Source organism: Pristiophorus japonicus, chromosome 4 (genome assembly GCF_044704955.1).
Source record: "Pristiophorus japonicus isolate sPriJap1 chromosome 4, sPriJap1.hap1, whole genome shotgun sequence".
NCBI classification, from domain to species: Eukaryota; Metazoa; Chordata; class Chondrichthyes; family Pristiophoridae; genus Pristiophorus; species Pristiophorus japonicus.
The window spans coordinates 154,347,202-154,363,158 of record NC_091980.1 but is presented as its reverse complement, the minus strand read 5'-3'; the positions used below and the strand labels follow the sequence as shown (position 1 = coordinate 154,363,158).

At 51.2% G+C, this 15,957-nt stretch overlaps 1 protein-coding gene across 1 annotated transcript in view; it reads left to right on the top strand.

Moving 5' to 3' along the window:
* The window catches only part of LOC139262239 (serine/threonine-protein kinase PAK 4-like), a 159,599-nt gene that overhangs the window by 136,569 nt on the left and 7,073 nt on the right, over positions 1-15,957 (top strand). Inside the window, exons 5-7 of the mRNA XM_070877383.1 lie at positions 7,106-7,232; positions 9,131-9,256; positions 14,341-14,475. Coding sequence (XP_070733484.1) covers positions 7,106-7,232; positions 9,131-9,256; positions 14,341-14,475 — 388 coding nt within the window. The remainder of the gene's footprint in view (positions 1-7,105; positions 7,233-9,130; positions 9,257-14,340; positions 14,476-15,957) is intronic.

The window sequence follows — 15,957 nt, the reverse complement described above, 5'->3', positions numbered from 1 at the left end:
TCGCGGGACCAGACTGTGTGTATATCCCCATCGCGGGACCAGACTGTGTGTATATCCCCATCGCGGGACCAGACTGTGTGTACATCCCCACTGTGGGGCCAGACTGTGTATATCCCCATCACGGGACCAGACTGTGTGTATATCCCCATCGTGGGACCAGACTGTGTGTACATCCCCACTGTGGGGCCAGACTGTGTATATCCCCATCGGGGGACCAGACTGTGTGTATATCCCCATCGTGGGACCAGACTGTGTGTACATCCCCACTGTGGGGCCAGACTGTGTATATCCCCATCGCGGGACCAGACTGTGTGTATATCCCCATCGTGGGACCAGACTGTGTGTACATCCCCACTGTGGGGCCAGACTGTGTATATCCCCATCTAGGGAACAGACTGTGTGTATATCCCCATCGTGGGACCAGACTGTGTGTACATCCCCACTGTGGGGCCAGACTGTGTATATGCTCATCGCGGGACCAGACTGTGTGTATATCCCCATCGCGGGACCAGACTGTGTATATCCCCATCGCGGGACCAAACTGTGTCTATTTCCCCATTGCGGGACCCGACTGTGTATATCCCCATCGCAGGACCAGACTGTGTGTATATCGCCATCGCGGGACCAGACTGTGTGTATATCCTCATCGCGGGACCAGACTGTGTCTATATCCCCATCGCGGGACCAGACTGTGTATATCCCCATCGCGGGACCAGACTGTGTATATCCCCATCGCGGAACCAGACTGTGTGTATATCGCCATTGCGGGGCCAGACTGTGTATATCCCCATCGCGGGACCAGACTGTGTATATCCCCATCGCGGGACCAGACTGTGTGTATATCCTCATCGCGGGACCAGACTGTGTATATCCCCATCGTGGGACCAGACTGTGTGTATATCCCCATCGCGGGACCAGACTGTGTGTATATCCTCATCGCGGGACCAGACTGTGTATATCCTCATCGCGGGACCAGACTGTCTATATCCTCATCCCGGGACAAGACTGTGTCTATATCCTCATCGCGGGACCAGACTGTGTATATCCCCATTGTGGGACCAGACTGTGTATATCCCCATCGCGGAACCAGACTGTGTGTATATCGCCATTGCGGGGCCAGACTGTGTATATCCCCATCGCGGGACCAGACTGTATCTATATCCCCATCGCGGGACCAGACTGTGTATATCCCCATCGCGGGACCAGACTGTGTGTGTATCCCCATCGCGGGACCAGACTCTGTGTATATCCTCATCGCGGGACCAGACTGTGTATATCCCCATCGCGGGACCAGACTGTGTGTATATCCTCATCGCGGGACCAGACTGTGTATATCCCCACCGCGGGACCAGACTGTGTGTATATCCTCATCGCAGGACCAGACTGTGTATATCCTTATCGCGGGACCAGACTGTCTATATCCTCATCGCGGGACAAGACTGTGTCTATATCCTCATCGCGGGACCAGACTGTGTATATCCCCATTGCGGGACCAGACTGTGTATATCCCCATCGCGGGACCAGACTGTGTATATTATCATCGTGGGACCAGACTGTGTGTATATCCCCATCGCGGGACCAGACTGTGTGTATATCCTCATCGCGGGACCAGACTGTGTGTATATCCTCATCGCGGGACCAGACTGTGTATATCCCCATCGCGGGACCAGACTGTGTGTATATCCCCATCGTGGGACCAGACTGTGTATATCCCCATCGCGGGACCAGACTGTGTGTATATCCTCATCGCGGGACCAGACTGTGTATATCCCCATCGCGGGACCAGACTGTGTGTATATCCTCATCGTGGGACCAGACTGTCTATATCCCCATCGCGGGACCAGACTGTGTGTATATCCTCATCGCGGGGCCAGACTGTGTATATCCCCATCGCGGGACCAGACTGCGTATATCCCCATTGCAGGACCAGACTGTGTATATCCCCATCGCGGGGCCACACTGTGTGTACATCCCCACTGTGGGGCCAGACTGTGTATATGCTCATCGTGGGACCAGACTGTGTGTATATCCCCATCGCGGGACCAGACTGTGTATATCCCCATCGCGGGACCAAACTGTGTCTATTTCCCCATCGCGGGACCCGACTGTGTATATCCCCATCGCGGGACCAGACTGTGTGTATATCGCCATCGCGGGACCAGACTGTGTGTATATCCTCATCGCGGGACCAGACTGTGTGTATATCCTCATCGCGGGGCCAGACTGTGTATATCCCCATCGCGGGACCAGACTGCGTATATCCCCATTGCGGGACCAGACTGTGTATATCCTCATCGCGGGGCCACACTGTGTATATCCCCATCGCTGGGCCAGACTGTGTATATCCCCATTGCGAGGCCAGACTGTGTATATCCCCATCATGAGGCTAGGCTGTGTGTGTATATCCCCATCGCGGGGCTACACTGTGTATATCCCCATCATGAGGCTAGACTGTGTATACCCACATCGTGGGGCCGGACTGTGTGTATATCCCCATTGCAGGGCCAGACTGTGTGTATATCCCCATCCCAGGGCCAGACTGTATGTGTATATTCCTATCGCGGGGCCAGACTATGTGTATATCCCCATCGCGGGGCCATACTGTGTGTATATCCCCATCGCGGGGCCAGACTGTGTGTGTATATTCCTATCGCGGGGGCAGACTGTGTGTATATCCCCATCGCGGGGCCAGACTGTGTGTATATCCCCATCGCGGGGCCAGACTGTGTGTATATTCCTATCGCGGGGCCAGACTATGTGCAACCCGATAGTGGAAGGTAAACAGTGGTGTTCCCCAGGGGTCGGTTCAGGGACCACTGCTTTTCTTGATGTATATTAATGGTTTGGACGTGGGTGTACAGGGCACAATTTCAAAATGCGTAGTATGTTGAACAGTGAGGAGGATAGTGATAGACTTCAGGAGGACATAGACAGGCTGGTGGAATGGGCGGGCACGTGGCAGATGACATTTAATGCAGAAAAGTGTGAAGTGATACATTTTGGTGAGAAGAACGAGGAGATGAAATATAAACTAAAAGGGTGCAATGTTAACGGGGGTGCCTGGACTGAGAGACCCGGGGGTGTATGAGCACAAATCGTTGAAGGTGGCAGGGCAGGTTGACAAAACAGTTTGGAAGGTTTATGGGATCCTGGGCTTCAAAAATAGAGGCATAGAGCACAAAAGTGTGGAAATTAATATGAACCTGTATAAAACACTGGTTCGGCCCCATCTGGAGTATTGTGTCCAATTCTGGGCACCGCACTTTCATCATAGGCAGTCCCTCGGAGTCAAGGAAGACTTGCTTCAACTCTAAAAGTGAGTTCTCAGGTGACAGTACAGTCCAATACGAGAGCCACAGTCTCTGTCACAGGTGGGACAGATAGTCGTTGAGGGAAGGGGTGGGTGGGACTGGTTTGCCGCACGCTCCTTCCGCTGCTTGCGCTTGTTTTCTGCATGCTCTCGGCGATGTGACTCGAGGAGCTCAGTGCACTCCTCCACTTAGGGTGGTCTTGGGCCAGGGACTCCCAGGTGTCGGTGGGGATGTTGCACTTTATCAGGGAGGCTTTGAGGGTGTCCTTGAAATGTTTCTTCTGCCCACCTGGGGCACTTTAAGAAGGATGTGAAGCCCATGGAGAGGGTGCAGAGGGGATTTACCAGAATGGTTCCAGGGATGAGGGACTTCAGTGATGTTGATAGACTGGAGAAGCTGGGATTGTTCTCCTTAGAGCAGAGAAAGTTGAGAGGAGATTTAAAATCATGAGGGCAGAGTAGATTGAGAGAAACTGCTCCCATTGGTGGAAGGGTCGAGAACCAGAGGTCACAGATTTAAGGTGATTAGCAGAAGAACCAAAGGTGACGTAAGAAAAAACCTTTTTACGCAGCGAGTGGTTAGGATCTGGAATGCACGGCCTGAGAGGGTGGTGGAGGCAGACTCAATCTTAGCAGGTCAGGCAGCATCTGTGGAAAGGAAGCAGAGTTAAGGTCGGGTCGATGATCCTGCGTCAAAAAGGATTTGGATAAGTACCTGACGGAAAACAATAGCAGGGCTACGGGAAAAGGGCGGGAGAGTGGGACGGGCCGATTGGGTCCGTCGAGCCTGTGCCGGCTCTCTGCAAGAGCACCTCAACTAGTCCCGCTCCCCTGCCCTTTCCCCAGAGTCCTGCCTTCCTCTGTGCAGTAACTGTTATGTATGTAACTATGTAATACTTGCCACCAGAGGGCGCGACTGTTGGAGTCCTAATGGTCACCTGCACACATGTGCAGGGCCAGTATAAAAGATTGGCTGCGATGTTGTTTAGGCACTCTGGAGTTGTAATAAAGAAGACTAAGGTCACACTAAGTTTAGCTCACAGTACTCAGCCTCGTAGAGTTCTATACACTACAACTGGCGACGAGTAACAGAATATGAACCTTCATGCAACCATGGCTACTGTTGGAATATTAGAGAGATTCGTAGAGGGTGATGATTGGGAAGCCTTCATCGAGCGTCTCAACCAGTACTTCGTGGCCAATGAACTGGAAGGAGACACTAACGCAGTCAAGCGCAGGGCGGTTCTCTTCACCCTCTGTGGGCCTAAAATATACGGCCTCCAAGAATCTGCTCGCACCAACAAAACCAACGTAGAAAGAATATACAGAGCTGTGCAGGCTGGTTCGGGACCACCTCAAGCCGAAGGAGAGTATCCTCATGGCCAGATATCGTTTTTACATGCACCATCGCTCCAGGGGCCAGGATGTGGCAGATTATGTCGCCGACCTGCGATGCCTCACGGGACCTTGCGATTTTGGAGCTGCGTTGGGGCAAATGCTGCAGGACTTTTTCATGCTGGGCATCAGCCACGAGATCATTCTTCGAAAGCTGCTGGCTACCAAAACTCTTGACCTGAGCAGGGCCATCGCGATCACCCAGGCATGCATGGCCATGGACAATAACACCAAACAGATATCTTCTCAACATCGAAGCTCACTGGCAAGTACTGTGCATAAAATGACATCGCTAGCAGGCCATACTGCATAGGGCAGGGCCTACATGTCTGCGGCTGCAAGACCTGTGATGGCTCAGAGTTCGCCATTGGGGGTGAATGTGAATCCATTAGCACCGTGTTGGCACTGTGGAGGTAATTATCGGGCCCATCAATGTCGATTCAAGCACTACGTGTGCAAAGGCTGCGTAACAATGGGGCACCTCCAGCGAATGTGCAAACGTGCTGCAACATACCACGTGGCAGAGGATGATCGATCCGGCGCGGATCACGCAGTACAGGCAACTCAACCCGAGGAAGAAGTGTATGGGGTACATACCTTCATGATCTCGTGGTTGATGCCCAGCACGAAAAAGCCCCACAGCATTTGCCCCAATGCAGCTCCAAAATCGTAAGGTCCCATGAGGCGTCTCAGGTTGGCGACATAATGCTGAACGTCAAATTAAATGGAGTTCCAGTGTCCATGGAGTTGGACACGGGTGCGAGTCAGTCAATAATGAGCCAGAAGGCTTTCGAGAAACGGTGGGGCAATAAAGCACAAAGGCCCAAACTGAGCCTGATTAATGCAAAGCTGCATACCTACACCAAAGAGCTCATACTTGTAATTGGAAGTGTGGCAGTGAAGGTATCGTATGATGGAGCTGTGCATGACCCATCATTGTGGATTGTTCCAGGCAATGGCCCAACGCTGTTCAGCAGAAGCTGGCACTGTTTTGGCCATGGAAGGGAATAGGGTGTTTATGATTAAACTGTTAAATGGTCAAATGTGCAGAACGTATTTAGATCAGACCAAATTGCAATTTACTGACAACCAGGAACGACTTGAAGAGGACATCACCATCGACGATCCACCAACACACACCCAACCAGCAATTGACCTCGCTGTCAATCCCGAGGGTGAACCCACCATTCCTGACAGTCCGGTCAGACCAGCCGCGGTGCAGTGCAGCAATAGTCCGTCCGACCAACTCACACACGCCAGGGTTTGAACTTAGACGATCAACCAGGGAGCAAAGGGCTCCGGATCGCCTCAACATGTAAATAACTTGTACTGAAGACTTTGGGAGGTGGGGGGCAGTGATGTTATGTATATAACTATGTAATACTTGTCACCAGAAGGCGTGACTGTTGGAGTCCTAATGGTCACCTGCACACATGTGCAGGGCCAGTATAAAAGGTTGGCTGCCATGTTGTTTAGGCACTCTGGAGTTGTAATAAAGAAGACTAAGGTCACACTAAGCTTAGCTCACAGTACTCAGCCTCGTGGAATTCTTCTATACACAACAGTAACCATTCTAGGATTCTATGAATGTAAGCTCAGCACGCAAGGACGCCAGCAGTCACACAGACAACGTCCCATCTCGTGCTTGTGCATTGCGGCTTGAGCTGTTTACTGTTCCCCAGTCAGTTCACTACGGTGTCAGCACTTACTTATCTTCCCAGACATTACTCACACTCAATCATCTCCTTCCTGAGTTACCACCATCTGCACAGACAAACCGGCACCTGGCTCCCTGTGCCAGCATTATATTCCAAACACTCAAAGTCAACCCTATCATTATCACTAATGCAATTCGACCTCACTTAGTATTCCTAATAACTAGGTTGCTGCCTTGTACAAGGCAGTGCAAATATGAAGAAAGACTTGATAAACTGGGACTGTTTTGCTGAAACAGACAAGGTTATAAGGTGATTTGATAAAGATGTTAACAGTTATGAGGAGCTGACAGTAACTGGACAGTATTAGAGCGTTTCTCGTGTTTGACAGGCGAGCCATTTGGTCATGTGGAAGATAAACACACAATAGATGGGTAGAATTTCAATGTAGATAAATGTAAACGTATCTCCGATTCAGTCACACTCTGTCTTCTTACAGGTATCAGTCTAACACGGTCACAGTCTGACCTCTACACCCTGACCCAGTCACACTCTGACCCTTACACTGTGACCCAGTCACACTCTGACATCTACATTGTGACCCAGTCACACTGTGACCCCTACAGTGTGACCCAGTCACACTCTGACCCTTACATGTGTCACTCCGACCCAATTATTTTCTGTCCACCTACAGGAGTCTCACTGATGCCGCTCAGTAATTGTCCTGCTTTGAATTGTTTTACAGGATGGATGAGGAACAGATTGCCACGGTTTGCCTGTCAATATTGAAGGCTCTGGCCTACCTCCATTCCCATGGTGTGATCCACAGAGACATCAAGAGTGACTCCATTCTGCTCACACTGGACGGCCGGGTAAGAGACAGCACTGCGTGAAGTAGAAGCTGTATCCTCCGCAGCGCAATGGTTGCTAGATTTAGGCCCGAGTGTGGTACTGAGGCCCAGTCAGAGCCGGAGAGGCCCAGGCTCCATGCCCGGCCTGTTCTGGTCTCGGGTGGTCGAGGGTTCGGGTGGACTTGGCTGGGTTTTCCGTTCTGCTGATTTCGGGGCGGTAATGGCGGCAGGGCGGTAAAGTCTGCGCCCGGGAACAGTTTTCACCTCAGTCAGCAAAATTGGTCAGCTGGGCCCTGAGTGTGGGGCGGGGCGCTAAGGGAGGTGTTCCTCTCTCAGGGCGCTAGGCCGGCTAAGCAAGGGAAAATCCCGAGCTAAACAGCCGCCTTGCAGTGCCCTGAGAGGCCAGGGGTTTGGGGGGGAAACCCTGAAAAACACCCAAAACATTCCCAATCCATAGCCCACACCACCTCAACATAAATTGCAAAAAAATAAAATAAAACCAACCACACTTACCTGAGGTGGACATTACTGACCTCACTGCGGCCGGTATAGGTCGGACTGCCCGCTTTCCCAGGTGGTCCCAGCAGGGGGCGCTGCGGGGCGTACGGGTCGGGCGGGAGTCACAAACCGAGCCGGTGTCACAACCAGGGGCGTTACACACCGGCTCGCCTCTCCCGGGCGGTAATGCTCCACGCCCCACCGACACCGGCCCCGAAAACCCCGGTGGGGCGCTGGGACCTGGCCGCCCGCCCGAAACAGCTCACCGCCGCCATTTCCGCCCCTCCGGGGCACAAACAGAGGCAGACAGGATTGGGAAATCCAGCGTAGATCTGGGCGAAGGTGGGCAAACACTGCTTACGGCCCAGTGACCTCTGCTGGTGAGGCTGTGAGGAAGCGCAGGCCAAGGCTGGGCTGCGAATGCTCAGAGGGAACCAGCTCCTCACACTGCGAATGAACGTTGATCCCCAGAAATGGATGGGTTTGGCTCAGGCGGAATGTAAAAATGTAAAAAACTCTGACCCGCCTCGAAACCGTCCACTTTCCTCTCTCGGGGTGGGGGGGGGGAGGGGAGGGGGGGCGGGGGAGATCTCACATCTGGGGTACCATTCTCTCTCTGTCTATCTCTCCCTCTCTATCTCTTTCTCACTCTCTCACTCACCCAATCACTCACTCTCTCACTCTTTCTCACTCTCTCTCTCAACCTCTCACACTCTCTGTCTCTCTCTCTCTCACTTTCTGTCTCTCTGTCTATCTATCTCACCCCTCTCCCTTTCTCTCACACACGCTCTCTCACTCTTTCTCACTATTTCACACTCTCTCACTCTCATTCTCCATCTCTCTCTCTGTGTCTCTCACAAATTCTCTCTCACATCATCATCAAAGGCAGTCCCTCAAAATTGTGCGTTCTCAGGTGACTGTACAGTCCAATACGGGAATTACAGTCTCTGTCACAGGTGGGACAGACAGTAGTTGAAGGAAAGGGTAGGTGCGGAGTCTGGTTTGCCGCAAGTTCCTTCTGCTGTCTGCGCTTGCTTTCCGCATGCTCTCGGCGACGAGACTCGAGGTGCTCAGCACCCTCCTGGATGCTCTTCCTCCACTTAGGGCAGTCTTGGGCCAGGGACTCCCAGGTGTCGGTGGGGATGTTGCACTTTATCAGGGAGGCTTCGAGGGTTTCCTCTGCCCACCTGGGGCTCGCTTGCTGTGTTGGAGTTCCAGGTAGAGTGCTTGCTTTGGGAGTCTCGTGTCGGTCATGTGGACGATGTGGCCCGCCCAACGGGGCTGGTCGAGTGTGGTCAGTGCTGCAATGCTGGGGATGTTGGCCTGGTCGAGGACGCTAACGTTGGTGCGTCTGTCCTCCCAGGGGATCTCTCTCCCACTTGATCTCTCACACTCTCTCATTCTGTTTCTCCGTGTCTCAGGTTAAGCTCTCAGACTTTGGGTTTTGTGCCCAAGTGAATGAGGAGATCCCGAAACGGCGATCTTTGGTTGGGACACCATACTGGATGGCGCCGGAAGTGATTGCCCGCTTACCGTATGGACCTGAGGTAAATCTGCTGTGTGAGACGGTGTCGGTGAGGGTGAGGTTGAGTGAGGTTGGTTGCTGGAGCTCAGGGGGCTGGGGATCCGGAGCAGAAGGAGAGATGGGTGGGGGGGGGGGTGGACGGGGTGTGCAGAGGGGGAAGCGTAGCTGGGGGCCAGGCATCACTGAGGACCAGTGTATCACCAAGCATGAGCCAAGTTTCAGTCGAAGCCAGGATGTCTCTACAGTGGTCCACAATAAGGTTGTGGATGCCAGGGGCCATGTTCAGCAGCGAAGGGACATTCTGGAGAGAGATACAGAGAGGGACGACGGTTTCATAGAATCAGAGACATTTACAGCATGGAAGGAGGCCATTCGGCCCATCGTGTCTGCACCGGCCGACCAAGAGCTACCCAGCCTAATCCCACTTTCCAGCTCTTGGTCCGTAGCCCTGTAGGTTACGGCACTTCAAGTGCACATCCAAGTATCTTTTAAATGTGGTGAGGGTTTTTGCTTCTACCATCCTTTCAGGCAGTGAGTTCCAGACCCCCAAAAGAAATTTCCCCTCAAATCTCCTCTAAACCTCCTACCAATTAATTTAAATCTATGCCCCCTGATTCTTAACCCCTCTGCTAAGGGAAATAGGTCCTTCCTACTTACTCTATAAGAACATAAGAAATAGGAGCAGGAGTAGGCCATAAGGCCCCTCGAGCCTGCTCCGCCATTCAATAAGATCATGGCTGATACGATCATGGACTCAGCTCCACTTCCCTGCCCGCTCCCCATAACCCCTTATCCCCTTATCGTTTAAGAAACTGTCTATTTCTGTCTTAAATTTATTCAATGTCCCAGCTTCCACAGCTCTCTGAGGCAGCAAATTCCACAGATTTACAACCCTCTGAGAGAAGAAATTCCTCCTCATCTCTGTTTTAAATGGGCGGCCCCTTATTCTAAGATCATGCCCTCTAGTTCTAGTCTCCCCCATCAGTGGAAACATCCTCTCTACATCCACCTTGTCAAGCCCCCTCATAATCTTATACGTTTCGATAAGATCACCTCTCATTCTTTTGAATTCCAATAAGTAGAGGCCCAACCGACTCAACCTTTCCTCATAAGTCAACCCCCTCATGGCTAGAATCAACCTAGTGAACCTTTTCTGAACTGCCTCCAAAGCAAGTATATCCTTTTGTAAATATACAAACCAAAACTGCACGCAGTATTCCAGGTGTGGCCTCACCAATACCCTGTATAGCTGTAGCAAGACTTCCCTGCTTTTATACTCCATCCCCTTTGCAATAAAGGCCAAGATACCATTGGCCTTCCTGATCACTTGCTGTACCTGCATACTAACCTTTTGTGTTTCATGCACAAGTACCCCCAGGTCCTGCTGTACTGCAGCACTTTGCAATCTTTCTCCATTTAAATAATAACTTGCTCTTTGATTTTGTTCTGCCAATGTGCATGACCTCACATGTTTCGACATTATACTCCATCTGCCAAATTTTTGCCCACTCACTTAGCCTGTCTATGTCCTGTTGCAGATTTTTTGTGTCCTCCTCACACATTGCTTTTCCTCCCATTTTGTATCGTCAGCAAACTTGGCTACGTTACAATCAGTCCCATCTTCCAAGTCGTTAATATAGATTGTAAATAGTTGGGGTCCCAGCACAGATCCCTGCGGCACCTCACTAGTTACTGATTGCCAACCAGAGAATGAACCATTTATCCCAACTCTCTGTTTTCTGTTAATTAGTCAATCTTCTATCCATGCTAATATATTACCCCCAACCCCATGAACTTTTATCTTGTGCAGTAACCTTTTATGTGGCACCTTGTCAAATGCCTTCTGGAAGTCCAAATACACCACATCCACTGGTCCCCCTTTATCCAACCTGTTCGTTACATCCTCAAAGAATTCCAGCAAATTTGTCAAATGTGATCTCCCCTTTCATAAATCCATGCTGCCTCTGCCTGACCGAATTTTGCTTTTCCAAATGTCCTGCTACTGCTTCTTTAATAACGGACACCAACATTTTCCCAACCACAGATGTTAGGCTAACTGGCCTATAGTTTCCTGCTTTTTGGAGGACCCTCTAGTACCCTCATAATTTTATACACCTCAATAAGGTCCTCCTGTGTTCCAAAGAAAACAACCCAGCCTATCTGATCTTTCCTCATAGTTAAAATTCTCCAGTCCAGGCCACATCCTTGTAAATCTCCTCTGTACCCTCTCCAGTGCAATCACATCTTTCTTGTAATGTGGTGACAAGGACTGCACACAGTACTCCAGCTGTGGCCTCCCTGCTCTTGTATTCTATGCCTTGGCCAATAAAGACAGGTATTCCATATGCCTTCTTAGCCACCTTATCTACCTGGCCTGCTACCTTCAGGGATCTGTGGACAAGCATTCCAAGGACCCTTTGTTCCTCTACACTTTTCAGTGTCATACCATTTAATGTTTATTCCCTTTCCTTGTTAGCCCTCCCCAAATGCATTACCTCACACTTAGAAACATAGAAGCATAGAAACATAGAAATTTACAGCGCAGAATGAGGTAATTTCTGCCCATCGTATCCGCGCCGGCCGACAAAGAGCCACATGGCCCTCGGTCAGCAGCCCTGAAGGTTAGATATAAACTTTTGAACAATGAACAACGGCGGCAAGGTAAAGAGCATCCAGCCCAACCAGTCCGCCTCACACAACTGCGACACCCCTTGCACTGAAACATTCTACACTCCACCCTAATCGGGGCCATGTGATTTCCTGGGAGAAGCAAAAACCAGATAAAAACCCAGCCCAATTTAGGGAGAAATAAATCTGGGAAAATTCCTCTCCAGCCCATCCAGGTGATCGAAACTAGCCCAGGAAATCACTCTGGCCGTATTCGATGCCCTGCAGTACTTACCGTTATATCTGCGCGACCAACTAAAGGTTATCCAATCTAATCCCAATTACCAATTCTAGGTCCGTAACCCTGCAGGTTACAGCACTTCAAGTGCCCATCCAACCATCTCTTAAAAGTGGTGAGGGTTTCTTCATCTACCACTCTTCCAGGCAGCGAGTTCCAGATCCCCACAACCCTTTGCGAAAAGAAGCCCCCCCCTCAAATCTCCTCTAAACCTTCCACCGACCACCTTTAAACTATGCCCCCTCATAATAGACCCCTCCACCAATAGAAATAGGCCCTTAGTATCCACTATGTCCAGGCCGCTCAATATTTTGTACACCTCAATGAGGTCTCCTCTCAGCCTCCTCTGTTCCAATGAGAACAAACCCAGCCTATTCAATCTGTCCTCATAACTAAGATTCTCCATTCCAGGCAGCATCCTAGTAAATCTCCTCTGCACCCTCTCTAGTGCAATCATGTCCTTCCTATAATACGGTGACCAGAACTGCACGCAGTACTCCAGCTGTGGCCTAACCAAAGTATTATACAATTTAAGCATAATCTCCCTGCTCTTATATTCTATGCCTCGGCCAATAAAGGCAAGCATTCCGTATGTCTTCTTAACCACCTTATCCACCTGGCCTGCTACTTTCAGGGATCTGTGGACATGCACTCCAAGGTCCCTTTGTTCATCTGCGCTATTAAGTGGCCTACCGCTTAATGTGTATACCCTTTCCTTATTAGCTCTCCCAAACTTCTCCGGATTGAATTCCATTTGCCACTGTTCTGCCCACCTGACCAGTTTGTGATCTACTCGGGGATAGTGGTGGGTGGGCAGAGTTGGACAGGATGAAGGTGGGTGAGGTTAGACCCGAGCAGGCAAGCTTGGAAGGAAGATCGTGGAGGGCACAGGGCAGGTGGAGTTACTGCTTGTCAGGAGGCAGAAACCTCATTGGCCCTTCAGAGAATGGCAAGGCAGGTGCCGAGGATACCCACGGTGAACAGAGTGTGGGCAGGAGATTGGAAGGAAGAGGCGCAGTGCTGGGCTGGGGCAGCGGGCGAGGGCAAAGTGCCCGGGCAGTGAGCAACGAAAGGTGACGTGACTGGGTGACAGGAAGGGGAGGAGCCAAGGGAGAAGGGCCCAAGACATGGCAGTAATAGGCTGGACCACTGTGCCAGCCAGCGTGCGAACACAACTGGGCACAAAGGGAATTCAGGTTACAGAGGCATGGCAGATATTGGGAGAGACCTGTTCTGGTCATGAGCAGAGAGCTGGGAGGAGACCATATGAGATGGTTTAATGTTAAAGTCTGCGGCCCTATGATGGGACGAAGTTGACTTGTGTCCAGGTGTGGAGAGAGAGGAGTGAGCTGCAGCCTTGGCCTCGCCATGTTTGAGCTGGTGCGCTGGCCTAATGCGTCCTCCTGCCCGGCTCCAGTGACTGTTTTCGGTGCGACCTGAGGTTGGGGGCAGAGAGTGAGGTCTTCGGCCGCCTGAGGAAAAGAGTGTTCGAAGACCAGGCCCTCAAATCTGCCACCAAGCTTATGGTCTACAGGGCTATAGTGATACCCGCCCTCCTGTATGGCTCAGTGACGTTGACCATGTACAGTGGACACCTCAAATCGCTAGAGAAATACTGCTAATACTGTCTCCGCAAAATCCTGCAAATCCCCTGGGAGGACAGATGCACCAACGTTAGTGTCCTTGATCAGGCCAACACCCCCAGCATTGAAGCACTGACCACACTTGATCAGCTCCGCTGGGCAGGACACATTGTTCGCATGCCTGACACAAGACTCCCAAAGCAAGCGCTCTACTCGCAACTCCTACACGGCAAGCGAGCCCCAGGTGGGCAGAAGAAATGTTTCGAGGACACCCTCAAAGCCTCCTTGATAAAATGCAACATCCCCACCGACACCTGGGAGTCCCTGGCCAAAGACAGCCCGAAGTGGAGGAAGTGCATCCGGGTGGGCGCTGAACACCACGAGTCTCATCGCTGAGAGCATGCAGAAATGAAGCGCAGGCAGCGGAAGGAGCGTGCGGCAAACCAGTCCCACCCTCCCTTACCCTCAACGGCTATCTGTCCCACCTGTGACAGGGACTTTGGTTCTCGTATTGGACTGTTCAGTCACCTAAGGACTCATTTTTGGAGTGGAAACAAGTCTTCCTCGATTCCGAGGGACTGCCTATGATGATGATGATGATGTTCCTTCATGTTGCAGGTGGATATCTGGTCATTGGGCATCATGGTGATAGAGATGGTGGACGGAGAGCCTCCCTACTTCAGTGACTCTCCTGTGCAAGCCATGAAGTCGCTCCGAGACAACCCGCCTCCCAGATTCCAGCTGGAACACAAGGTCAGTGCTTCATCTCCCCCGGCACCCGGGCCCCAGGATCGGCTCAGTGAGGATAGGGCCCCCTCTACAGAGCCTGACAGGAGACACCTGCCTGCTCCCCCACCCCACAGGCCTCCCGCAGAGCCTGGCTGTACTCCAGGCCCAGATCCAACCCCTTGTTTGGGCCTTACACAAGAAGATCGTGGAGCACATCGGAGCATGGTGGCCCGGTGAGAGGGGTTTATACCATTAGCGTAGATACTGCCGTGGTGTGGCCCATATCACCAATTACACCTTGTCTCTCTCCCGACCTCTCTGCTACCACCTTCTCCTGTGAACGCCTCGTCTCCTTCCACCCCCTCACCTCTCCTTTAAATCCTCATTCCCTACAGTCCCCCGCCCACCCCGTGTTTCTCCTCTCAATAGCCCTCCCTCAGCCTCTGCATTCGGTGACTCCTCATCCTTGGTCATTTTAATCTTCACCTGAATTCTTGCCCTCTCTCCTCGAAATTTGCTGTCCTCCCATATTGATGACCGAGTGTAACGTACCCAAGTCTGCTGCTGATACAAAGTTAGGTGGAAAAGTAAGCTGTGAGGAGGATGCAAAGAGGTTGCAGAGAGATACAGACAGGTTGACTGAGCGGGCAAGAACATGGCAAACGGAATACAATATGGGAAGTGTGAAGTTATCCACTTTGGTCAGAAAAACAAAAAGGTAGAATATTTTGAATAGTGAGAGACTGGGAATTGCTGGCATTCAGAGGGACCTGGGAGACCTCATACATGAATCACAGAAAGTTAACATGCAGGTACAGCAAGCAATTAGGGCATGGTATGTTAGCTGTTGTTCCAAAGAGATTAGAGTATAAGAGTAAAGAAATCTTACTACATTTATCCAGGGCGTTGGTGAGGCCACAGCTGGAGTACTGCGTACAGTTCTGGTTTCTTTACCTAAGGAAAGATGCATTTGCCTTAGAGGGAGTGCAACAAAGGTTCATCAGACTGGTTCCTGGGATGAGGAGATTGTCCTCCGAGGAGAGATTGAGTAGACTAGGCCTATATTCACTAGGGTTTAAAGAATAAGAAGTGATCTAATTGAAACATAGAAAATTCTTATGGGGCTTGGCAGGGTTAATACTGAGAAAATGTTTTCCCTGGCTGGGGAATCTATAATATAAGAACATAAGAAATAGGAGCAGGAGTAGGCCATTCGGCCTCTCAAGCCTGCTCCGCCATTCAATAAGATCATGGCTGATCCGATCATGGACTCAGCTCCACTTCCCCACCCGCTCCCCATAACCATTTACTCCCTTATCGTTCAAAAATCTATCTGCACCTTAAATATATTCAATGACCCAACCTCCACAGCTCTCTGGGGCAGAGAATTCCACAGATTTACAACCCTCAGAGAAGAAATTTCTCCTCATCTCAGTTTTAAATGGGCGGCCCCAGTATTCTGAGACTATGCCCCCTAGTTTTAGTCTCCCCCATGAGTGGAAATAT